The 25,172-nt window shown below is 33.1% G+C and overlaps 2 protein-coding genes and 1 long non-coding RNA gene across 7 annotated transcripts; 2 read left to right on the top strand and 1 right to left on the bottom strand.

Moving 5' to 3' along the window:
- Positions 1–1,604: 1,604 nt before the first annotated feature.
- Positions 1,605–20,673, top strand: LOC141671228 (glycolate oxidase-like). 3 transcript variants are annotated; one of them, XM_074477385.1, is made up of 12 exons: positions 1,605–1,967; positions 2,453–2,613; positions 2,842–2,966; positions 3,444–3,490; positions 3,668–3,745; positions 4,157–4,281; positions 4,423–4,489; positions 4,582–4,644; positions 4,721–4,790; positions 4,883–4,983; positions 5,263–5,367; positions 20,273–20,673. In XM_074477385.1, the coding sequence occupies exons 2-12, from the start codon at positions 2,468–2,470 to the stop codon at positions 20,456–20,458; spliced, it is 1,113 nt and encodes a 370-aa protein (XP_074333486.1). In that variant the 5' UTR covers positions 1,605–1,967; positions 2,453–2,467; the 3' UTR covers positions 20,459–20,673. The 3 variants fall into 3 exon arrangements, with proteins under 3 accessions (XP_074333486.1, XP_074333485.1, XP_074333484.1); XM_074477384.1 differs by lacking the exon at positions 20,273–20,673 and adding an exon at positions 5,748–6,112 and having other exon boundaries at positions 1,632–1,967; positions 2,456–2,613; XM_074477383.1 differs by lacking the exon at positions 20,273–20,673 and adding an exon at positions 5,748–6,112 and having other exon boundaries at positions 1,633–1,967.
- LOC141673011 (uncharacterized) lies at positions 7,909–10,625 on the bottom strand. 2 transcript variants are annotated; one of them, XR_012555781.1, is made up of 3 exons: positions 10,482–10,625; positions 8,846–9,378; positions 7,909–8,733 (listed from the first exon to the last, which is right to left on the bottom strand). It is a non-coding gene; the product is annotated as an uncharacterized LOC141673011 (long non-coding RNA). The 2 variants fall into 2 exon arrangements; XR_012555782.1 differs by lacking the exon at positions 10,482–10,625 and adding an exon at positions 9,490–10,442.
- Positions 15,018–19,479, top strand: LOC141671229 (uncharacterized). Of its 2 annotated transcripts, XM_074477388.1 has the most exons (5): positions 15,018–15,276; positions 15,361–15,442; positions 16,012–16,704; positions 17,624–17,785; positions 19,379–19,479. In XM_074477388.1, coding segments are annotated over exons 1-4 (819 nt in total). In that variant the 5' UTR covers positions 15,018–15,234; the 3' UTR covers positions 17,626–17,785; positions 19,379–19,479. The 2 variants fall into 2 exon arrangements, with proteins under 2 accessions (XP_074333489.1, XP_074333487.1); XM_074477386.1 differs by having other exon boundaries at positions 16,012–17,785.
- Positions 20,674–25,172: the final 4,499 nt, after the last annotated feature.

The following is a 25,172-nucleotide window of genomic DNA, read 5'->3' on the forward strand; positions in this document are numbered from 1 at the left end:
TGGGTTCATACACTTAGATATGTGTCACAAACTTCTAGGCAAGGCATTCTGTTAAAAGCTACAGACAAGCTAACATTGTAAGCTTTTTCAGATTCTGACTGGGCATCTTGTCCTGATTCAAGGAGATCAGTCACATGTTACATTTTGTTACTAGGGAAGTCACCAATTTCTTGGAAATCTAAGAAGCAGCCAACAGTTTCAAGGTCGAGTTCTGAAGCTGAATATAGAGACATGGCCTCTGCAGCCTCAGAAGTTACTTGGACAGTTAGGTTATTGGAAGAATTGGGAGTAGTTAACTTGGCACTAGTTACACTATACTGTGATAAACAGTCAGCTATTCATATAGCCAAGAATCCTATATTTTATGAACGAACAAAGCATATCGAGGTTGATTGTCATTTTACTCGAGATAAAATACTAGAAGGGTTGATACAACTTTCATTTCTTCCTACTTATAATCAGTTGGCTGATGTATTGACCAAGAGCATTCCTTCTTCTCAGTTCAAGTTGCTTACTGGCAAGTTGGGTCTCCATGATTTGTCACCTCATGTAGCTCCCAACTTGAGGGGGACTATTGAAGATATAGATAAAGACACAATGCCAACCCAATATAGAAGCCCACATAAAGTTAGCTGATGGTCCAATATAGTATAGGTCCAATAGTTAGTCCATTAGTTAGAATATTAAATTTCCCCCCTCTTTGCTATTTTTGTATATAGTTCACTTCTTTCATTCCCTGGTTGTAACTTTCACTTAACAGATTCAATACAATTTTGTTCTTCTTCTTCAAGAAATCAACAAGTTCAAGTTCAAAAAGTTTGTTCGGAAACCTTTTCTTTTTTATTATTAGAAGAAAGTAAAGGATTTGTTCAAAAATTTATCAAGCTACATCTTCTGTTCGATAACTTATCAAACCAACCAAATTTTAAGGTGAGCATGGTCGAGTTTGGTTATTTATTAAAATAGAGTTCGGTCCCAAGAAAACAGTATACTCATGTATATATAATATATGCTATACATAATTTATATTTTAGTCACATTTTTGTAATCATTTAAATTAAATATTAAATTGGGAACAGATATTTATTAATAGTCGGTATAATTTTTCACATTAGATAGAGTTTATTTTCCTAACAATTTTTTTCGGTGAAGGTGTATAATGCTAATAAATTGTTTTTGTTCGTTTAATTCTTGATGTGCACGCGAATAGTTAACGTTCAATCCAAATATTACCGAATTCGAGTTCAAACAAGAAAATTTGTCCGAAATAATTAGCAAACATTGTTTATTTGTTAAGATCTTACTCGAGTTTGCTAAAATTTTATCCAAGTTTGCATGAGTTCGTTTCTTTTACAACTCAACTAGTTTATAATTTGTCACTCTTTTAATATACGTAATTTAGGACTCTTTTTCTAAAAAAATATTTAATTTAACACAACAGGACATCACACAAATCATTTACCTTAAAAAGTAGAATTAAAAAGAATAACTCAATTCGTTGTAAAAATGCATAAAAATTTGGAACTAAAACTGGGGGTTGAAGATACACAATTGGTTCCGAACCAATTGCATATGTGGCCTCGTACCTGCAGTTATATCAACAGTGCCACTCTAATTTACTGCAAAAATTCATTGATTTCTAGGGTCTGCTCTAGTCAAATACTGGGGAGATTGAAAACCCAGTTAGGTGAAACGTACCAAAATTGTTACCTAATCGATCATAACTTGTTAATTATTAACCAAATCCCAGCCCCCACCAGTAAACCATTCCTCTTTACAACTTGTTAATTATTTTTGGCTATTTGTAATTTATTTTTGTGTCACTATTTTTGTTTTATTAGCTCTGAAATTTCCTAGTTGAAATGATGGAGTCTATATAAGAATAGCCTCCCCTGTTATCAGTTCTTGCAAGCAACTTATCAAGTTTGGTGCATTTCTTTCACTCCTCATATATAGCTATAGGCCAGGTAACTTTTCAGCTCAAATTTACTGTTTTGCATTTTGTTTCTTTATGATATCAGTCATGCATGTTTATGAAAGATCATGTATTGAAATATGTTTATGAGAAGATCACTGATTAACACGTGTTTTGCGTTTTGTTATAATGCTTCTGGTTTGATCTGATTTGGTTACTTTAAGGTTTTGTACTATGTACAAGTGTTTGTGTTTAATATTTTGACAATCAGTAATATGAATTCAGTTTGTTAATGAAAAGACTGTTATAGAAACCATCAAGAATATATATTTTGTGTTTGCAATGCAATGATTTATTGTAAATACGTACATCTTCGAGTGACATACTTAGACTGTGATATGAAGGGTTATTCTGAGATTACAAATTCATTGTTGTTGCAGCTATCAGGGATTGATTGTAGTCTGTGTATTAATATTGACGAAACTATAATGTCGGTATAATATGTAACTCTGATTTTATTTTACTTTTATATTGAAGAAGTAGTGCAGCAGGATGGAAGTGGATCAAGTAACCAATGTCATGGAGTTTGAGGCAATTGCAAAGAAGAAATTGCCCAAGATGATTTACGAGTATTATGCATCAGGTGCTGAGGATGAATGGACTCTCAAGGAGAACCGCAGTGCATTCTCCCGGATATTGTATGCATTTTTATAGCTTGTTCTTTTCCTCTTTGTCTATTTATTTAAATTCAAATGATTGATTTGAAGCTACTACTACTGGCCATATCTGAAGTACCATTGGTGGAGGGTTAGAATTTTGTTTTCCATCAGGGATTGAACTTCTGCTTTGAAATTAACTCTGCATATATTTTCTACTTAACATAACCTTTTAATGATTATCGTGCAATTTTTTATTTATTTAATCAGGTTCCGACCTCGTATCCTGATTGATGTAACCAATATAGACATGAGCACAACTATCTTGGGCTTAAAGGTTTCAATGCCTATTATGATTGCTCCTACTGCTATGCAAAAAATGGCTCATCCTGAAGGTATATACACCTGTTCTATTGGCATTGACCTTTTTCTCCAAGGGGATGCTCAGTAAAGTACATTGGCATTGTGCAAACATAAAACAATATGATGCCTATGCATATTCTTGCACGTTTATCTAAAACTTAAATGCGAAGTATATGTACATACTTAGAATGTGAAATACCTGCTGTAATTGAGCTGAAACTCTTCTTATCTCTAGCGGCTAAGTCCTGTATAATATGCAGCTTCATTGGAGATTGTAAATTTTAATATTTACTCGATTATGTCATATTTCCGTCATCACACTTACCTCCCTCCTACTGGATGCAGTTTTAGCTGACAATATATTCTCAGGCTTATGTTCAAGCGAACAACTTATAACCTAATATATTTTTTTTGTTTGGTTCTAATAAGATAGTTGCATATTAATGCAGGAATATAATCTAATATATTCTTTTTGTTTGATCTAATAAGAAAGTTGCATATTCATGCAGGAGAGTTTGCAATTGCAAGAGCAGCATCTTCTGCTAGCACAATCATGGTTAGTTGTCACTTTTGTTTATCTAATATATCATGCTAACAATTTAGTCTTTACATCAACATAACATCATATTCGAGGTGCACCTCTGTGCTCATATGACATAGTCCAGTATCCTGCTTGCGAATGCTCTTCCATTTCAAATTGGTTTATACTTAAATTTATGATTCTTGATTGCAGACTCTATCCTCATGGGGTAATTCCAGCATTGAAGAGGTAGCATCAACTGGACCTGGCCTACGGTTTTTCCAGCTCTATGTAAGATAAATAATTCATTCTTGGTTTCTGAACCTATTCGAACAATTTCATAGATTAACTTGGGTGAAGTCTAGTTAAAGAAATTAGATTGCAAGAACTTACAACACACACAGTTGCCAAATAAGTGATGAAATTAAGTTATTCTTGATAATTATGTTGTCACTGTGCATTGCCCCCAGAAGGGCTTTACCCTTTCCTTTTAACTGTACCAATAACTTATAGGTGTCTTTCATTTTACCCTCAATCTTCAAGTTTTAAAGTTCTTATTATATTTTTAAATACATTCCCCCTTGTTTGACAATATATACTTCATCCTCATATAGAACATACTTGCAATTTAATTATTGCACAAAATGAGCATATCTCCTTATCACATGAGCTCTATCCGATCATACATCTATTCTTATATAGGTCTACAAAGACAGAAACGTGGTAATAAACCTAGTGAAGAGAGCTGAAAAGGCTGGGTACAAGGCAATTGCCCTTACGGTAGATACTCCAAGGCTTGGGAGGAGGGAAGCAGATTTCAAAAACAGGTGCACTATGACAAACAAAGACAATTGAATGGCTTTGCTGAACTGCTGCACCATTTATTTTGTATAATTGGATTCGATAACTAGCTAAAGTTTATTGCTTTTTCTGCTTTGCTATAACCATTTATGCACTGTCTTTATCAGATTCAATATGCCTCCACACCTCACACTAAAAAACTTTGAGGGTATGGACATTGGCAAATTTGACAAGGTAATTGTAATGAATTGTTGGTAATGCCAACACAAAGGTAATTCTCGTAATTAGTTCATTGATGGAAAAAAATTATTTGTTTATTTACACAGAATGCAGATTCTGGACTTACCAAATATGTTGCTGGTCTAGTTGACCGATCACTTAGCTGGAAGGTAAACTTGTTTTTTGAGTCATGTATTGTATGCATTTTGTCCCTCAAATTACCAACGTCTGGAAGTTTTTGAACAGGATATAGCATGGCTTAAAACGATTACTCACTTGCCAATTCTAGTAAAGGGTGTAGTAACTGCTGAGGATGGTGAGAGTTATTTAATTTGTTACTCATTTGCTCTCCCTACATTATATACTCCTCCGATCCTGTTATGACCCCTTTAATTAAATTCTATGCAGCTAAGATAGCAGTACAAACCGGAGCATCAGGAATAATTGTATCAAATCATGGGGCACGACAACTTGATTATGTACCTGCAACTATTATGGCTTTAGAAGAGGTCATTCTGCTTGCTTCAATTTGGTCAAGTTATTATCAGTTTTTTACTCTTAAGAAAGAGGGTTTAAAACAAAGCTTTTAAAGATTAAAACAAAAACATTTCCGTTTAAGTTTTTCCTTATGAGGGAAGATATCACATGAGCATCTTGATGTCTTCATGCATTATTATGTATACAGAGCTACCTACTTGCACAATCAATTATAAAGCTTACGTATTTTTTATCCAACTCTTTAATAATCTCTTGAAGTTCTATGGTCCTTTAATTTATGATGTTTATAGGTAGTCCAAGCTGTACAAGGAAAAATTCCAGTATTTCTTGATGGCGGGGTTCGTCGTGGCACAGATGTTTTCAAGGCATTGGCTCTAGGGGCATCCGGCATATTTGTAAGTATAAAAATGTCCCAACTCAGCATCTCACATCTACTGACCAATTCAGTTCAGTTTCTTTAGCACATGTGCTGCAATTTACAATGTTTTACTGATCCGTACAATGTACAATGTTTTAGGACACCAAAGTACAGAACACTCGATATTTTTAAAGATATTGATGCCATAAATTATCCTCAAGCAAAGATTTACTATAGAAGTATAGATGATCTGAAATCTTTAACTAATATATTAAAATTCCGACTGCAGAATAAGTTTGCCGTCTGGCCATACAACTTACCAATTGAAGTTTCTATTTATTCTTGAGGCTGTCTAAAATAGACATAGGCTTGATACTGATTCTTGTTTGCAAACTAATAAATTTGCTATAATTTTAGGTTGGAAGACCAATAATATGGTCATTAGCAGCTGATGGCGAGGCTGGCGTGAGCAAAGCACTTCAGATGCTACGTGAGGAGTTCGAGCTAACTATGGCATTAAGTGGATGTCGTTCCCTCAAAGAGATCACGCGCAGACACGTCGCAGCACCATGGGATCGTGCTCAGATCACACCAAGGTTATAAGTTTTGTCATATAAAAAAGAATGGCAGAAACATTGCGGTTCAGGAGCTGCCCTATTCTTTAGTATTTGAACATTTACATCTTAAGTGTGATGTGTATGATTTTTGCAACTTGTATTATTATTCCAAACAATTAACAATAATACATCAATACATAACACCTCAATGGTGTCCCAAACTAATAGTTGAGTCAACAAATGCTCAAACATCTCCCGCACGATACCTGCACGATACCTAAGACGACTACATCTCTTAAGCATACATCAAAATAATAACATGACTATGTATATATAGTCATCACAAACTTAGTCAACAATACATACATAATCTAATTACAATAATAATTGTCTGCCCATATAATTATTACTCGTTCCCATTATGATAATAATTGTTAACAAATACAATTATTACTCGATCTCATTATGATAATAATTGTCAACAAATATAATTATTACCCAATACAATTATGTCTTGTATCACCAAGCTTATATCACATATTGGGGTTTAATCCTTATCTTGCAAGACTTGAAGTGAATTTCGATTACTATGTTTCTTTTTTTTTTGGGTAAAGGAAATGAAATTTGCTGCCTTGCTTTAATTTAACTAGTCTTCAGGCCTTCTCTGAGCGAAAAAATGACAAAAATACCACTTTTTTTAGAGTCTGACAAGAATACCAATTTTTCAAGTATATGGCCAAAAATACCACTCTAATACACATTTCTAAGTTGGGTATCACTAATACGCATTTAACAAATGAGTGATTTGTGTAAAAAAATGTTTAAAAAAAATAAAAAAATATATATAAAGGAGATAGCATTTTGGAAATGCGTATCCCCCTTTGACTTTTGGTGATACGCATTTCAGAAATGCGTGTCTTTTGTTTTGTTTTTGTTTTGTTTTTGTTTTTTTATTTTTTTTACCTAATACCCATTTCTCAAATACTTATTAAAGTTACCCATTTTACAAATGCGTATTAGATGGGTATTTTTGGCCATATACTTGAAAAAGTGATATTCTTGTTACAATTTTTTTTAAAAAAATATTTTTGGCCATTGCACTATCTGAGCTTGAGTTTTTCTTTTAGTGCACCTGAATACCATTCCCAGATTTATCTTTCTTCCGCTTGATCAAACCAAAACGTGCCCCGGTGGAGAACCTCAATTTCAAATTTGATTTGAATTTAATTTGAAAACCAAAATATTTAAATATGAATATACACATAAGAAAATAAAATGACAATTCAAATTATATTATTTGAAATCTATCATGTAAAATATAATATATGTTTCTAAAATTTTGAATTTCGTGGATCTACTTTCTAGTTGAATTTCGTGAATCTGTCTTGTGACTTTCAAAATCCACCAAATCAAGAGTTTATTTAATGTGAAGTTACATAAACCTGCCATGGTTGAGAACCTGAATTTCATTCGAAATTCTCAATTTTAATCAAATAATATGTTTGTCAATATGGATTCAAATTTTATTTGAAATCCAACACATTCAAATATTAGTATAAATATGAGAATTTAAAATTATAACTCAAATTTTATCATTTAAAATAGGTTTATTAACCTTTTGGCCAAGTATATATATGTTTGTATGCATAAATTTTTGAATTTTGCGAGCGTACCCTTTTACCCCCAAGTTATATATTTTCATACCTTTAGACCTTTTTACCGCGACCGTAAAATATTGGAGGGACAAAAAAGATATTTGAACTCTGAGTTGTACCGTTATAAGGGCTAAACGGACATTACTCATAATTTGAGTGTTAAAATGTACATTTCTCAAAAAATGTGTTGAGAGTTTCAAACTTACAAGAAACGATTTGTCTTACCGCGACGTATTGGCCCAAGTACAAAAAAAGCGTACATACTAGCAAGCTAGCCTAAGTACAACAGAAAAAAGAGAGGAGAAAGTGTACAATACTAGCAAGCAGCTAGATTAGCAACGAAAAAGCACACCTTCAAAGGAAAAATCCTGTAAATCCCAATGGGGAGTACCGCCTAATAAAATTAAAAGAAAAACATATCACAAATTCACAAACGAAGTAAGCTAGAATAGAAGGATTATCTCCACAGCACAACACGTCAAATATTCAAAGGAAAACCAAAATCTCTAAAACAAAATATAAAAAGCCGACTCCAAAGTCACAACCCATAGAAAAAGACAATCCACGTTATCACTAAGCATTTCACAATCTTGAAAGAACAAGTAATTAAGAAGGTATCAGAAACATCATTACATAAATAGGGCATACCCCGCCTTCAAGAGCCACCGGCTTGGTCACCAGCCTGCGAGGCCGCGAATACGGATGTAATCTTCGAAGGAGTGCCCCTCGAATTAATCCCCGCCCCCGCCATACGACGAACGCATCGACCATAACCATCGGCCAGTGCTACTACGATATCATCCAACCCTTCTGCACTTCCATCTTTAACTGCTCATTCTCTTCAACAATCAATTTATAAGCCCTGTTCATGCCATCGACCTGACGCTCCAAACCCTCGTGCTTGGCTTTCTCATCGTCACGATCTTTCTCCGCCTCATGCAGTTTACCTTCGAGCTCCTGCACTTTAGTCGCAAGCGAGCTCTCAACAGCTTCTTTCTCTTGAACCTGCTTCAACAAAGCAGAATTTTTGTTAGCCAAGCCCCTGACATGCCTCTCTGCCTTAGTGTGACTCACAATAAGCTTTTTCCTCTCCTCTTTGAGACTATTGATCTCAGCCTCCAACTTTGATCAAGCCTTGTCGTCAGCATCCACTTTAAAATCTTCCAGGACATGTACAAAATCTGCGAGAAACTAAAAAAAAGAAAAAAAAAAAGAAGAAACGTAAGTGATAAATATGACAACATGCACAATAAAAAAATAAACAAAGCATAATAGAGAACTTATCATATAAAAGCTATCTTACCCGGCCAACACGACCCTTGCACATGTCGACAATCTCATCCCGCCTCCTGCCCTCATAAGTCACAAAATCTTGAGGAAGGTTAAAAATATTAAATGCGCGCAAAGGAACTGTCGAACCACCAGTTCAACGCTCCGACGGTTGAATCTCCACACGAACTGCTTCCCGACGAACTTGGGGGTCAACGATTTTAGTCATCAAAACGCGATTCCTAACTAACATCAAAGTCTTGTTAACACCACCAGCAACTTCATTAACACCATCTACACCACCTTGATCCACCTCGCGACGATGTCGCATACTAGGGTTAACACCCGCGTGATTAACAACAACAACCACCCTATCTGATTCCTCAACAACCTTCTCACCCTACTCATCCAAGAGTTCAATGGACACCGAATGATTAACCCTTGAAGGCTCAGCCCTCGCAACATCAACTGCATCGGCCGAGGCCCTCTAAACCAGAAGCAACATAACCTTATCCATTTCACCGCGAACTCCGCTGTTCAAAACCTCTTTCAAAGTTTAATCTGCCACTGAAAAAGAAAGACAAAGGCATCAAGAGAGAGAGAGAGGAGAAGAGCAACGACAGTGCAAGAAAAATCATAAACACATATAAAAATAGTCAATTATAGCACAAGTCTTACAATTATGCTCCTCCAAGAATTTTGGATTTATTAATTGCAAGTGAGTATTAATCGACCTTGAACCGTGAAACCTATCCAAATAATCAGAATCATATTTGTCCAGACTATTAAGGCGGTCGATAGTTGCAATACTAATCTTTCGACACGGCCTCACAAACTCCAAATCGGGCCCGTCAATGTACAACCACTTAGGGTGATAACCTGAGTTGAAAGATCTGACACTAACTATTTTCATTCTCCTATGTCGAGTATCGAAATAAAACTGCCCCTCGTGGTATCGAATTACTTAGATAAAAAAGAACAACTTAACCGACGGTATTCTATTTTTATCATAACACAAAACTACAAAATCACTCAATTGCGTAATAGAGTTCGGTGCCAGCTGTCCAACACCACACCCTATGGCTTCATACATCGCCAAATGGAATGGATGCATGGGCAATCGAAGGCCGTAATGAAACAGAATCAATGGGATGGCATGCATCCCGTACTCCGGCATCATCCACACCCGATCACTGGCTGACGGAATTCGATGACGATACCCATTATTAAAGCAACATAACTATTCAGTTTATCCCACGGTGGCTCCTGGTTAACATAATGACTTACATTATTAAGACAAGACTTATCTGAAAATTCTTCACGACCCAAACATAAACTTTCTTTGACAACTTGTGTCCTAAATTCCAGTGTACGGGGACTCAAAGAGGGAGGACGAGACACACCCTCAGGAACTCCAGACAAAAGTTCATCTCCGTTCATAAAATCAAAAAATTTACAGTGTTCTAGGTCGGGAATCTCTAAATCATGCAAATTCAGTGGTCACCCTCTTCAAGAGGTCTTTTTCGGGGTTACGATCGGAAGGTTTGCACAGAAGAAGAAGAACTAGCAGCGGCCATAATAATTCACACAAGACTACAAGAAAGATAAATATTACTCTACTGAACCCTAAAAGTTGCTAACTTTGAAGGCAGAGAAGAGAGAAAACTTACAGTAATAGGAGAGGAAGAGTGACGGAGAAAGGAATGAAATCCAGAGCAGCCGGCAAACCCCTTTTGATAAGCGAAAAAGAAACCCAACAGACACCAATCAACAGGCACAAAAAAACAAGAAATGCAATATATATATATATATATATTTGTAAAAAAAAGAAACAAGAAACAAAACAACAATAAACTACAAATCATATCTCATGATTGCCTTTACTTTCAACCTTACGTTTTATTTTATTTTATTTTACGCATTAACTTTAACTATATTTGCTTGTTATTTCTCTTGTCCGATTTTCAGAAATCAAAACACTCGAAACAAATTTAAAGATATAGTTCAAAATAAGGACGGGGACAAATGTTGGATCATGGACTCAAAGATAAGGCTCAAAAAAATTTAATTGTAATAATTAGATATACTTTAGATAAAAGCCCAATAGACCCATTTGTAAAGGAAAAGTCTCATTGACACTTGATATAAATATAGAGTCACTACCTCATTTGTAAGGGTTTGCACAATTGAATAAAGATAGAACTTTCTTAAATATTATTCTCGTATATTCGTTAAATATTCGAGTACTTCCTAAATCAATTAGAATTACAATATTGGAGTCATTTATAAAAACAAAATTAGAATTAATATTTATAAAAATTATTAGCTCTTTTGTACTGAGATGTGGTGGGTTGTTGGATTCAATGTACATTAGATTGTGAGATTAAATGTTATATTATCAAATTAAAAAATTTGGCTCGAAAATTATATATAAAAAATAAGATAAATTTAGAATAGTATTCTTTACCATAATTTTAGTTACAAAATTATTTAGTTATATATGTACAAGTTCGTGTAAGACATTACAAAAGTATATAAACAGTTCACTTGGCCTTTTACACTAGTTTCACATTAAATTGCATCAAAATATTTGACGAATGATTTGAAGATTGATTTGGTGACTTCTGAAAATGGAAGGTAGATTCACGAAATTCAATGAAATTCAATTAAAGAGTTTTAAGAAACATGTAATATGATGGGTGCTTAAAATCTTTAAAAGAATAATTTTGTATCCAATTACTAAAATAATCTCAGACTGAGTCGGATCAGATTTTTACTATATTGACGTACCTATTCATTTTAGCCAAGAGCAGTTGAAGAAAACAATATTAGCCCTTTTTATGGAGGGTTTGTCTAATATGTTTAACATTAAATTTTTCAAGTTAATGGTGATTTTTCATTGATAGAGATTTTTTTATAAAAAAGAAATCTTCATTATTATCCCATCTATTTTGAATTATATGTCCATTTATAAAAAATTAAATATATTAAGAAATGTGAATGTTAATAAATTTGTTGTATTAAATAAGTTTAATATATGAAGTAAGATTGATATTGAAAATATAAATAAGAGCTTTGGATGCAGTTTTAGCTGACAATATATTCTTAGGCTTATGTTAAGCGAACAACTTATAATCTAATATAACTTTATTTATTTTTATCGTAGGGAACCCGATTCATGCGGAAAAATAATTTAATATATTCTTTTTGTTGGGATCTAATAAGAAAGTTGCATATTCATGCAGGAGAGTTTGCAATTGCAAGAGCAGCATCTTCTGCTAGCACAATCATGGTTAGTTGTCACTTTTGTTTATCTTATATATCACGCTAAAAATTTAGGGTTGTATTCAATTGAGATTTTGAAGGATTTTTATGGATTTTAGAAATCATGGGGTATTCAATTTGGATTTTAAATAATCCTTTAAAATTTGAAAGTATTTAACAAATATCGGAAAAAGTTTTTTAAAATCTGAGTGTATTCAATTTAGATTTTAAAAAGTCAATCAAAATTTGGTGGTATTCAATTTGGATTTTAAAAAATTCATCAAAATCTGATGGTATTCAAAAGTCCATGGATTTTCTTTTATTTAAAAAAGTTGTGGATTTTGATGGATTTGCTAGTACATTTTTAATATCTTGAAATCTCTTCAAAATTCAAAATACATGAGATTTTGATGGACTTTTAAAAAACTCCACAAAATCTGCAAGACTCTAAAAGATTTTGGATCAACTCCATCAAAATCCACGAAGAATTAAAATCAACAAAAATCTTTTAAAATCCGTAGATTATTAACAATTCTTTAAAATCTGATATGAATGCACCCCTTAGTCTTTAGAGCAAGTGCAGTGGACAGTCCCAAGTCCACTGCCATTTTCTCCTTTTTGAAGCCATGTAAGCAAAACACAAGCTCGACAGCTTGACAAATTAAGTGGCCAACTAGCTCCAATGCAAAGCCCAAGTCCAACTTTTAGTAGGTCCCATTTAATTATTATTTAATTAGTTTTATATAATTTTGTAATTTGTAATATAATCAAGATTAAATATAATTAATATATATATATAATCTTGATTTAATTAATAATTTAATAAGAAATGAAAAGATTAAAAAAATGAAAATAAGATTGAAAATAAAAATTACTTTTTATTAAAATACATATCGCTGAGCCCCATTTTTATTCTCCATATTCGTACCGCTCCCCATTTTTCGGACAGCTTCCTCATAACACGCTCCATATCGCTGAGCCCCTTCATTTATTCGTTGCCACCTTTTTTTGATAGCTATTCCCCTCTTTTAATAAGACCGGGATTACTTTTTTCACAATAATTATGAATTCGATCCCAAAATGCTTCACCTTTTTGATCTGCCCCAATCAAGTGATCAATTGGCACATTCAACCATGCGTTAATTAAGAGTTTATCTTCAGTCCAAGTCCACTGGGTTGCACCTCCTCGTGGGTCATCCAATTCATTGACATCATCATTTAGATCAATAACATTCGTAGTATCAAAAAAAGAATTTTGTGAGTACGGAGAATTTTGATTATTGGTAGGGGTTCGTGGATTTCCTAAATTTGGATGTGAAAAATTTGAACTGTATGAAAATTGTGAATTTTGAGCATAGGGGTAAAAAGGATTAGGAAACGGAAATTGAGAATTTGGCATTTGAGGATTATAACACGGATTTTGTGGGTTGAAAAATTGAGAATTATCGATATTTGTATTTGGGGGAAACGAAAAATTAGGATTTGGAAATGGATACGGAAATTGGGTTTTCGAAGATTGAGAATTCGGGTTTGTGTTTTGAGGATTTGAAGATGGATATTGATGAGGATTCATTTTTCTCTAAAACTAAATTATTAGGAAAATAAAATGAGAAGTGTGAAAATTTTATATTTATAGGGAGAAAATATGAACGTTTATGTCTCATCTGAATCACAACGTTCACCATTTCAGTCTGATTTTACAACGTTAATATTAACGTTACATAAGCAGTAGAGCAAACAAAGTAAAACATATAAAACTGAAAAGTAATAAAATGCGGCAGAGTTGGCCAGCCCACCTTCCCGGGCCTGGCCAACTTATTCACAATATCACAGTGGTGCAAATGAAAGGAGGACAGACCACTTTTGTACACCTCAGCCGAGTTAGGCCCGCGCTGCACTTCCTCTTACATCAGCATAACATCATTTTCGAGGTGCACCTCTGTGCTCATACGAATACGATAGAGTCCATTATCCTACTTGCGAATGCTGTTCCATTTCAAATTGGTTTATACTTGGGGATGATCTTAATTATAGGTGAACAAAATTTGCGCATAGAACCCCCAATATATAGGGCCCAAAAAAATTTCTAACTTTTTTTAAATAAATATTTATAAATTTTCATGATATATGTATATTAGGACCCCATAAACTGATTTCGACTAGGAACCCTCAAATCTCAGGGCCGACTTTATTTATACTTAAATTTATGGTTCTTGATTGTTGACACTACACTTCAAATTACTAAATTTTGTACATTGTGTAATAAAGTATTGATATTTATATATTTAAAAATTAGTATCTATTTAATATAATAAATTATGTACTTAGTTTTAATTTTTTTTTCATACGAAGTAACATAACTTTTTTATGAATATAAATTTGAAAGAGAAATAAAAAATAAATTGTATAAATTAAAATTTTAAATAAATATTAATTAAACAGGTTTATACCGGCCCGATCCAAATTTTCATAGTTCGATCCGGTCCCAAGACCAGATTTAGGGAGTCCCAGTACTCGATCCGTAATTTTGAAATAAAATACTCCCTCACTCCTGCCGGGTAATATACGTTTACTATTTGCATGTATTTCGAAACTTCTATAAAATATTATTTTTTATAATATTTTTTATAATTTGTTTTTGAATAAAAGTTTAAACATGAAATTTTTATTCGGAAAAAAAAATAAAAAAAATATTATGTAGTTATACTTTAAAAGTATATTGAAAAATATATCAAAAAATAATATATAAAATTTAATGGGACATAGGAGTATTGGGTCCGGTCCTAATATAAATATGACTATTTATCGGGGGATCATTATACGGCCCAGATGCTGTAATGGGCCTAAGAATTATGCATAACTGCCGGGTCTATATGGACTTACTGACCGATACTTTGGTAAGTGCATTTTAAAAGAAAGGTAATTTGGGCATTCGCCCAAAAATATATTTCCAAGATTACTAGCATTGCTTGCAGTGCATACCTTTCCTTTATTAAGCTAATATAATTATTGCAAATTTACGTCCCCTGTAATCCAATATAGTTAAATTACATTGGGAAACTGCATAATTATTGATTCATATACAAAACATATTTCCCTAACCTAGGAATTGCAATATTTTAACCCTGTTCTGTCTACGTCTCTGACACAGCTGGTTGAATGGCCAATATTCATCAAAAAATTTATTCTCATGGTTCTCAGGTTCTCTCTTGCATAGATAGATGTTACACATGTGTTTCTTGGTTGTGTAGATGCCGTACTCATATTATTTGTTTGTTTTGACAGGTTTTTAAGTTTAAAGTACACAACATCAACTGTTGCGTGGAGTGCCCCAAGAAACTGGACAAGGGTCTGAAAAATCTTAAAGGTACTTTTTTTCTGAATCTTCTCTTTCGAGTACAAAGAAAATACAAATTATGCTCCTCTTTAATGGTGTCCATGATTCAGTTTTGGTTTATGAATTGTCTGCTTGAATGGATAACCTAGATATTCTGGTGGACATGTAATGCTGCTTGGCTTGCTTATAGTTTTAAAATCATGCTAACATCATGTGGATTGGCTATTTACATTACATGTAGGAGTTTAATGCATTTTAGATTTCAGATGCCTAATGAATTGTTTGACTGGATTATAAAAAAAGGACGAGATTAGTTGTTTAGCTATATGTTTTTGCTGTTTATAGAGTTGCGATGTAGCTTAGAGGACTAACTCTGAAAATAAATATTCAATTGCATTTTAAGGGTATTTTAGTTCTTTAACAACTTAGGGTGTGAACCGTAATTTTTAGAGTGCACATATCAGCTCCTAGCTAAAAAAAAATTGTTCATATGTCATTTTAATCTAATCAAATCACTGCATAGTAATTAAGTTTGTTGTACATGACATGATTGAAACAGCGATATATTATGTTTTATATTTGTAATTGGTTTTGTTTAGGTATTGAATCAGTTGAGATTGATGTAAGCCGAAACTTAGTAACAGTGGAAGGTTTAATAGATCCTAAGGAAGTCATCGACAAAATCAAGAAATGGGGAAAAAAAGCGGAGCTAGTGCCTGAGAGAGAAGATACCAACCCTCAGAGTTATACAGTTGAAACAAATGATGAAGATGGAGAAAAAGAAGATTTAGTTGATGCTTCATTTCACCACGAAGATTCTTCAGCTCCTCAAAAAGATTCTTCAGCTCATCACAAGAATTTGTTTTCCCGCTTGTGGGGGAAAAATAAAGGCAGCAGCAATGCAAAGGAGAAGAATGATAATTCTGAAAGCAATGCATCTTCTAAGAAAGAAATTCCGGATCATATTTGCACGAACATCTATTGTACATTGCATAGGAGAGATAATTATACAACGTCTGAGCATGTGCCAAACATGAACTATGGCGCTGGTTATTCACAATTATATCCTGGCAGTGGTAGTTATAATTATCCTATGATGAACCCACATTTTCAACCTCCACCAACGTATGCTCGAAGACCACTGTGTCACCCAGGACAATATTATGATCCAAAAATAGTTCCACCTATGACAGGGTACCGTACTATGGAACGCAAAGGCAGATTCCTAGGCGTATGCTCAATGGTTTTACTGGCTATCCTAGTGATGAGTACAGTAATGGTTGCAATAATATGTAATCATGCCATATATGATCTGCTTCACTTTACTTTTGAATTATGTTTGAAGGATTGAAATGCCTTGATACATAATTTTTTATTTTTGTTTGTGAACAGATATTTTTAGACTTTTTACTGAATACTTATTGGTTTTCTGGCTTTTGGTGGGAACGTATTTACAAGTTGTTAATTATTTTTGGCTATTTGTCATTTATTTTTTATGTCACTATGTTTTTTAATAGCTCTGAAATTTCCTAGTTGAAAAGATGGAGTCTATATAAGAATAGCCTCCCCTGTTATTAGTTTTTGCAAGTAACTTATCAAATTTGGTGCATTTCTTTTACTCCTCATATATAGGCCAGGTACCTTTTCAGCTCGAATTTACTGTCCTGATCTTGAATTTACTGTTTTGCTTTTTGTTTATCTATGATATTATTCATGCAGGTTTATGAAAGATCATGTGTTAAAACATGTTTATGAGAAGATCATTGATTAACACGTGTTTTGCGTTTTGTTATAATGCTTCTGGTTTAATCTGATTTGGTTACTTAAAGGTTTAGTACTATGTACAAGTGTTTGTGTTTAATATTTTGACAAACAGTAGTATGAATTCAGCTTGTTGATGAAAAGACTGTTATTGCAACTACAAGGAATAAATAATTTGTGTTTGCAATGCATGAATTTATTGTAAATATGTGCATCTTTTATTGACATACTTAGACTGTGATATGAAGGGGAGTTGTTGATGCCTCTGATATGCAATTTACATATTATGATCATGAGGAGGTTAAGACTTAAAAAGGTTATTACGAGATTACAATGCATTTTCGTTGCAGCTATCAGGGATTGATTTTAGTTTGTGTGTTTATATGATGAAACTATAGTGTCGGTATAATATATAATTCTAATTTTATTTCACTTTTATATTTGCTGAAGAGTTAGTGCAGCAAGATGGAAGTCGATCAAGTAACCAATGTCATGGAGTTTTGAGGCAATTGCAAAGAAGAAACTGTCCAAGTTGATTTACGAGTATTATGCATCAGGTGCTGAGGATGAATGGACTCTCAAGGAGAACCGCAGTGCATTCTCGCGGATATTGTATGCATTTTTATAGCTTGTTCTTTTCCTCTTTGTCTATCAATTTAAATTCAAATGATTGATTTGAAGCTACTACTACTAGCCATATCTGAAGTACCATTGGTGGAGGGTTAGAATTTGGTTTTCTCTCAGGGATTGAACTTCTGCTTTGAAATTAATTCTGCAGATATTTTCTACTTAACATAACCTTTGAATGTTTATCGTGCAATTATTTATTTATTTAATCAGGTTCCGACCTCGTATCCTGATTGATGTAACCAATATAGTGTTGGGAACCACGGACTTAGGGTGTTACTACGTTTTACGATAAAAATTACGAAAAGAGGATTACCTTGTTAATGGTTGATTCCACGCTCTTCTATTGTATTCCCAAATTCCCTTGAGCGAAGTGTGACCTCCGTCTTCTCAAGTTATCCTCTCTTCTTGCTCCTTGGTGGCTACAGTATGTTTTCACACAATTCCAAGCAAGAAGAGAATAAGAATATATATAGGCTACAATAGGGACCATGGATAATTAGGTTGGGCCTTCTAATTACATCTTGAGCCTAGCCCAATGTAATTAAATATTAATTCAATCCACTAAAGAATTAATATTTGCACTACCTTTCCTAATACCGTAATTTAATTAATTCGGTTTCAATATTATTTGCTTATTAAATTCCCCATGTTTAAAATATCATATGTCCATTAATTAAATAAATTACTGATAATTTATTTAATTAATATTTTTTATCCTTGATCATCCACTCAACCTTTATTTAATTATGCCAGAATAAATTCCACCTGTAGGGTTTCACATAATTAAATCTTTTTGAGCTTTCAAGGGGACATCATTAACCCGAATATTATCAGGACATGGATTCCTTCAATAAATAATATCCACCATGTATATAATTCCATCACCCAAAATATAATGATATAATTCAAAAAAATTATTTCATATATAAATCAAAGCATGTAAATAATATACACGTGTCAATTACTATTTATGGATTAAGAACCTAAGCATTAATAATAACATAGAATCTTAGTTCTCCTTCTTAATCAGTATTAAGGGAACAATTCTAAATTTGATCCTGTTCAATATACACAAAGTATACTAGTATTATTTATTAGTCAATATAAACTAATCTAAATAATACTACAGCCATACCAGTGGATTGTCCAACACCACCTGTGCTGTGAACCTTATTATATTATATAACCGTATTTAACAATCTAATATTTTGTATCTCATTTGATACTAGATTGTTCACAATATATAATATTAGACAACATGTAAACATTCAAATGATTCTCAAATAAACTGGCCAGAAATAAATGTACATGCTTCAAATAAATATTTTCAGTATACACTAACAATCTCCCACTTATACTCAAAATATTTTATGTGTATATCAGTATTTTTGAACATGATATAGCATGGTTTAAAACGATTACTCACTTGCCAATTCTAGTAAAGGGTGTAGTAATTGCCGAGGATGGTGAGAGTTATTTAATTTGTTACTCATTTGCTCTCCCTACATTAAATGTTCCTTCAACCCTGTTATGACCCCTTTAATTAAATTCTCCGTCTATTTGCAAATAATGCAGCTAAGATAGCAGTACAAACCGGAGCATCAGGAATAACTGTATCAAATCATGGGGCACGACAACTTGATTATGTACCTGCAACTATTATGGCTTTAGAAGAGGTCATTCTGCTTGCTTCAATTTGGTCAAGTTATTATGAGTTTTTTACTCTTTAAAAAAGAGGGTTTAAAACAAAGCTTTCAAAGATTAAAACAAAAACATTTCCGTTTAATTTTTTCCTTATGAGGGAGATATCACATCAGCATCTTGATATCTTCATGCATTATTATGTATACAGAGCTATCTACTTGCATAATCAAATATAAAGCTTACGTATTTTTTATCCAATTCTTTAATAATATCTTGAATTTTTATGGTCCTTTAATTATGATGTTTATAGGTAGTCCAAGCTGTACAAGGAAAAATTCCAGTATTTCTTGATGGCGGGGTTCGTCGTGGCACAGATGTCTTCAAGGCATTGGCTCTAGGGGCATCCGACATATTTGTAAGTATAAAATTGTCCCAACTCAGCATCTCACATCTACTGACCAATTCAGTTCAGTTTCTTTAGCACATGTTCTGCAATTTATCTTTCCTGTAAACAGAGTTCTTGAGCACTCAATCACTGGATCTTACTAATCCGTACAATGTACAATGTTTTAGGCCACCAAAGTACAAAACGCTCGATGTCTCTAAAGATATTGATGCCATAAATTATCCTGAAGCAAGGATTTACTATATATATGATCTGAAATCTTTAACTAATATATTAAAATGCCGACTGCAGAATAAGTTTGTCGTCTGGGCATACAACTCACCACTTGAAGTTTCTATTCATTCTTGAGGCTGTCTAAAATGGACATAGGCTTGATACTGATTCTTGTTTGCAAACTAATTAATTTGCTATAATTTTAGGTTGGAAGACCAATAATTTGGTCATTAGCAGCTGATGGCGAGGCTGGCGTGAGCAAAGCACTTCAGTCGCTCCGTGAGGAGTTCGAGCTAACTATGGCATTAAGCGGATGCCGTTCCCTCAAAGAGATCATGCGCAGACACGTGGCAGCACCATGGGATCGTGCTCAGATCACACCAAGGTTATAAGTGGGTGATGGACAAATTTAGCCTATTTTTATATAAAATTAACAAAAATGACCAATTTTTGAAAAGTTGACCGGCTTTATGTGGAAAACCCAACTACAGTATTCACTTTATATGAGATAATGTCGGTGGAATATCCCATATATGAAATATCCATCAAAGCCAACAAAGTGTTGTGCGGTGGTTGAACTCTTGTACCCCTTGCGGGAGGTTAGGAGTTCAACTCCGGGTTACATTTTAGATGTGATGTGTATGATTTTTTCAGCCCCAATAAAGTTCTCAGTAAAGATTACACATCCTGAAGTAGTTGTTCATTGTACTGCCCCCTTTATCTTGCAAGACTTGAAGTGAATTTCGATTTCTATGTTTCTTTTTTTTTTTTTCGGTAAAGGAAATGAAATTTGCTGCCTTGCTTTAATTTAACTAGTCTTCAGGCCTTCTCTGAGCTTGAGTTTTTCTTTTAGTGCACCTGAATACCATTCCCAAATTTATCTTTCTTCCTGGTGATCAAACCAAAACCTGCCCCCGACTGAGAACATGATTTCATTTGAAATTGTAAAGTAAATTTGGATTTGAATTTTATTTAAAAACCAAAATATTTAAATATGAGTATAAATATAAAAAATAAAATGATAATTCAAATTATATCATTTGAAATCTATCATTTAAAATGAAATAGATGTTTCTAAAACTCTCTAGTTGAATTTGGTGGATCCGCCTTGTAATTGAATTTAGTAAATCTGACTTCACTTTCAAAATTCACCAAATCAAGAGTTTTCTTTAAATAAGTGGTCAAACATTTTGATGCAATTTAATGTAAAGTTAAGTAAAATTGTCCTAGTGGAGAACCTGAATTTCATTCGAAATTTTCAATTTTAATCAAATAATATGTTTGTCGATCTGGATTAGATTTTTTTTTTAAAAATCCAATAGATTCAAATATTAGTATAAAAATGAGAATTTAAAATTCCAACTCAAATTATAACATTTAAAATAAAATACATATTTCTAAAAACTCTCTAACTGAATTTCGTAAATTCCCAACTTTTAAAATTCACCAAATCAAGAGTTTTCACCAAATATTTTGATGCAATTTAAATCGAAGTTATATAAATTAGTGAGTCTATAATTTTTAGTCTCTAAATTTTTTTATATTACGTTCAAGTGTAATAACCATCTTAGTGATGATTTTAGGTATTAGGTATCAGGTATAATCATTACTCCCTGCATAAAAAATTTGAGAGAATATTTCTCCTAAAGTCATTATCCAATTATACCATTATACTTAATATAAAATGTTTCGAGATTAAAATTATAAACCCATTAATTTAATTTATGTAATCTCTTACTATATATTAAAGCAGTGCACACAGGCTTTTAATACCCGTGAAGTCAGGGTTTTAACTCTACAAATTATAAAATTACAAAAATACCACTTAGTTTAAAGTAATGCTAAAATGGAATTTTTTTTTGTTATTTGGAATCGAACCCTTGATTATACTATATTGAGTCTTGAGCTCATTTTATAAATCTTTTTTGATAAATCACGGGTCTTATTCATTTTTTTATTTTTAATTTATGAATAAAATAGTATTGAAATATTATTATATCTGCTATTTTTTTCCTTTGTACATAAGTTTTACTTAAAAAATGTTTTTACATAAAAATGTCAATTATTCTATTTTCTTTTTTAGTTTTGAATTTTTAGTATAATACAATATTGATTTATATTATTTATATAACTCCGTTTTTCGTTTCATATATAGCTATATTTCTATTATTTCTATTACTTTTACGACTCTATTATTACATATAAGAAGTCAACTAAGGAAGAAAGTACGAAAAAATAGTTATGACGTTTCATTTTTATTCTAACTGAGTTTAAAGTTTTGAATTTATTTTAAAAATCTTATTAGATAAATCATATATTCCACTCTTATTCAAAATTTTTATTATGACTTTGAGTAAATAAAATATTAGTTGATATTATTTTAATAATATAACTTCATTTTATTTAATTTTATGTTTTTACGGGTAACCAAACCGCATTTCAATAATTCAAACATATATCTATATTATATTGTTATGGATTAAAAACTAGGTCGTATTTATTGCTACGGTGCGTGAGCTTCAAGACTCAATTTGACCGCTCTTGTGTTTCGTAACTTAATCTTACTTAACAAGATGCCTACGTACATTGTTGTATGCCAAGGATCAATCAAAAAACGTAGTTCTGATTTGTGGGGTGAGTCCCCTTATATAGGCAATAGATGCGCTTGAATTATGTTAGGGTTAGGAGACTTGGTGGACAAGTCTCAAAATTAGAGTGGACTTTGGAGTCCTATAATGTTGGAAATTGATTCCTTATCCAATGAGATTTCTTGGAGGCCAATCTTCAAGAAATTGTGTCCTTATTTTGACTTTACTTATCAGCTAATTTATCCCGTATTAATTAATTACGAAATTAATTAATATTCAGGGTTTTAGGCCCTTTATAATGAGATTTATTGTCAGCCCAATTCGGGTATAATTAATGCGATATTAATTACGCAATCAAAGGTTTATTTACTCCATATCATTTGCCCCCCAACTTATGGGAAAACGTAAAAGATTTCGCATAAGTTAAGTTCATTTGTTCTATTACAGGGTATTATTTTTTGCATAAAGTGTGGAGCGACCTACACATTTACAACGATTTACCTTGTAAGTGGCTTCAGGGTAGTTATTGGGGCTTCCCTAATAATTTTCTTACCTTATTCCTAATTTTTAGGAGTTTTCTGGTACTTTTAAGATTTTCCCTTATTTTTTGGGATTTTTCCTTAATTTTCAGTAATTTTCCTTAATTTTCAGGAATTTTCCTTAATTTCCAGAAAATATTCATAATTTCCAGGAATTTTCCTTGATTTCCAGAAAATATTCATAATTTTAAGGAATTTTCTAGGAATTTTTCAATTTTTCTGAAGTTTTCTTGAATTTTTCAGGAAATTATTTCAGAATTTATTATTTTTCTGTATTTCCCTGATATTTCTTCTTTTTTCTTCTTTTTCTTTTTTTTCTTTTTTTAAATAATTTCGACCAAGAATCCATTCGACCAGGATCCTGGTCGAATTATGGTTCCAAAACTTCTGGTCGAAGCTCCTTTCGATTAGGATGATTCGATCAGAATCCTGACCGAATTAAGCTCCCATGTTTTCTGATCGTGCATAGTTTCGACCAGGATGATTCAAGCAGAATCCTGATCGAATTTCGGTCAGGATTTATTGTAAAATCAGATTTTGACCGAATTAAGGCCCCTTATTTTCTGCTCGTGGAATTTTCGATCAGGAACGTTCGATCAGAAATCCTGAACGAACTCGGTCAGGATTTATCGTTGAGTTTGGGTTTTCTGACCGAATTAGGGGTCCATAATTCATGACCGAAGGTTTATTCGACCATAACCTTTCGATTAGGATCCTGGCTTTAGTTTAGGCCAGAATTTCTTATTTTTGACCGAATTATTGACCAATAATTCCTGATCGAAAGTTATTTCGACTAGGATCCTTCGATTAGAACTCCTATCGAATTTAGGTCAGGTTTTTTGATTAAATTTTGACATTCTTTTAGCCCACTCTTTGCCTGGGCTTTTCTTTTTTGGCCCATATTTTATCTGGGTTTTTCTTTTTGGCCCATATTTTGTCCGGGCTTTTCTTTTTGGCCCATATTTTTTCCTAGGCTCCTTATATACCCAATTCTGGAATGTTTCGGAATTCTCTTTATATCATTTTTATTTTATTTTTGTTTTATCCATGAAACTTCTGGAACTTTCCTGATTTTGGGCCCAAGCCTTTGGGCTGGGCTTTTAATCTGTTATAAACGGTTAAAATTCATTTTTTACCGGCCCATTAATCGGCTAGGGGGGTTATATAAGAGTGGAGGGTGAAGTGAAATTTCACAACTCACTTTCTCTCATCCTCTCTCTCAACCTCTAAGAGTTTTCTGGTAGAAAACAGCCTTTTCCGGCCACCTTCTTTCTCCTTCCTCCGTCTCAAGCTTTACTCCGACCTCAATTAATGGCTGACAAAGGTTCAGAAAGGGCAGCGAAGATTGATTCAACATCTAAGAGATGTAACAATATCAAAATTCACTCTTCTTATATGTCGTTGATAGGTATGATTAATACTAGGGGAGACGAATACCCGTCTAACGCTCACTTAGATTCTTTCGATTATTGTAACAAATAGTATAAGGCAGATGCTATTAAAAAACTTAACACAACTTATAACGTTCTCCCTCCCCTTAGGATAGTTCCTGCTGAAGGTGGTGATCGTACATGCCACTGGAAGCCTGGCACTTTATTTGTTTATGCTGATGCCCTTACTGCGGGGCTACGATTTCCTTTTCATCAGTTCATTCCTAGATTATTAGCTGATTGCAAGTCAATCCTTGCCAACTTCCCCCAAATGCGTGGAGAAATATCCTTTGTTTCATAGTTTTATGACTTATGAGTGGTTTTCCTCTTTCTGTAGCTGTGTTTAGGAAAAAATTTCAATGCTATAATAGTGCTCAACCCGATTGGGTTTATATTAGACAAAGACCCAAGTCTCCACAAATCTTCAGCAGTGCTTCAATCCCTGATAACAACCAGCACTGGAGGGATAGTTTTGTAGGGCTCAGATGGGCGAATGGTGACTGGGGCACACTCTTTAGATCCTCCTCCGGAAAGGTCACTGATGGCAGC

This window comes from Apium graveolens, chromosome 7 (assembly GCF_009905375.1).
Source record: "Apium graveolens cultivar Ventura chromosome 7, ASM990537v1, whole genome shotgun sequence".
NCBI classification, from domain to species: domain Eukaryota; kingdom Viridiplantae; phylum Streptophyta; class Magnoliopsida; order Apiales; family Apiaceae; genus Apium; species Apium graveolens.

Coding starts and splice junctions, on each gene's coding strand:
- LOC141671228 (XM_074477385.1), top strand. CDS start 2,468: ATGGAAGTGGATCAAGTAACCAATGTCATGGAGTTTGAGGCAATTGCA. Junction 2,614..2,841: donor AGTGCATTCTCCCGGATATT/GTATGCATTTTT, acceptor TTATTTAATCAG/GTTCCGACCTCGTATCCTGA. Junction 4,645..4,720: donor ACCGATCACTTAGCTGGAAG/GTAAACTTGTTT, acceptor GTTTTTGAACAG/GATATAGCATGGCTTAAAAC.
- LOC141671229 (XM_074477386.1), top strand. CDS start 15,235: ATGGCCAATATTCATCAAAAAATTTATTCTCATGGTTCTCAG. Junction 15,277..15,360: donor TTTATTCTCATGGTTCTCAG/GTTCTCTCTTGC, acceptor TTGTTTTGACAG/GTTTTTAAGTTTAAAGTACA. Junction 15,443..16,011: donor GGGTCTGAAAAATCTTAAAG/GTACTTTTTTTC, acceptor GGTTTTGTTTAG/GTATTGAATCAGTTGAGATT.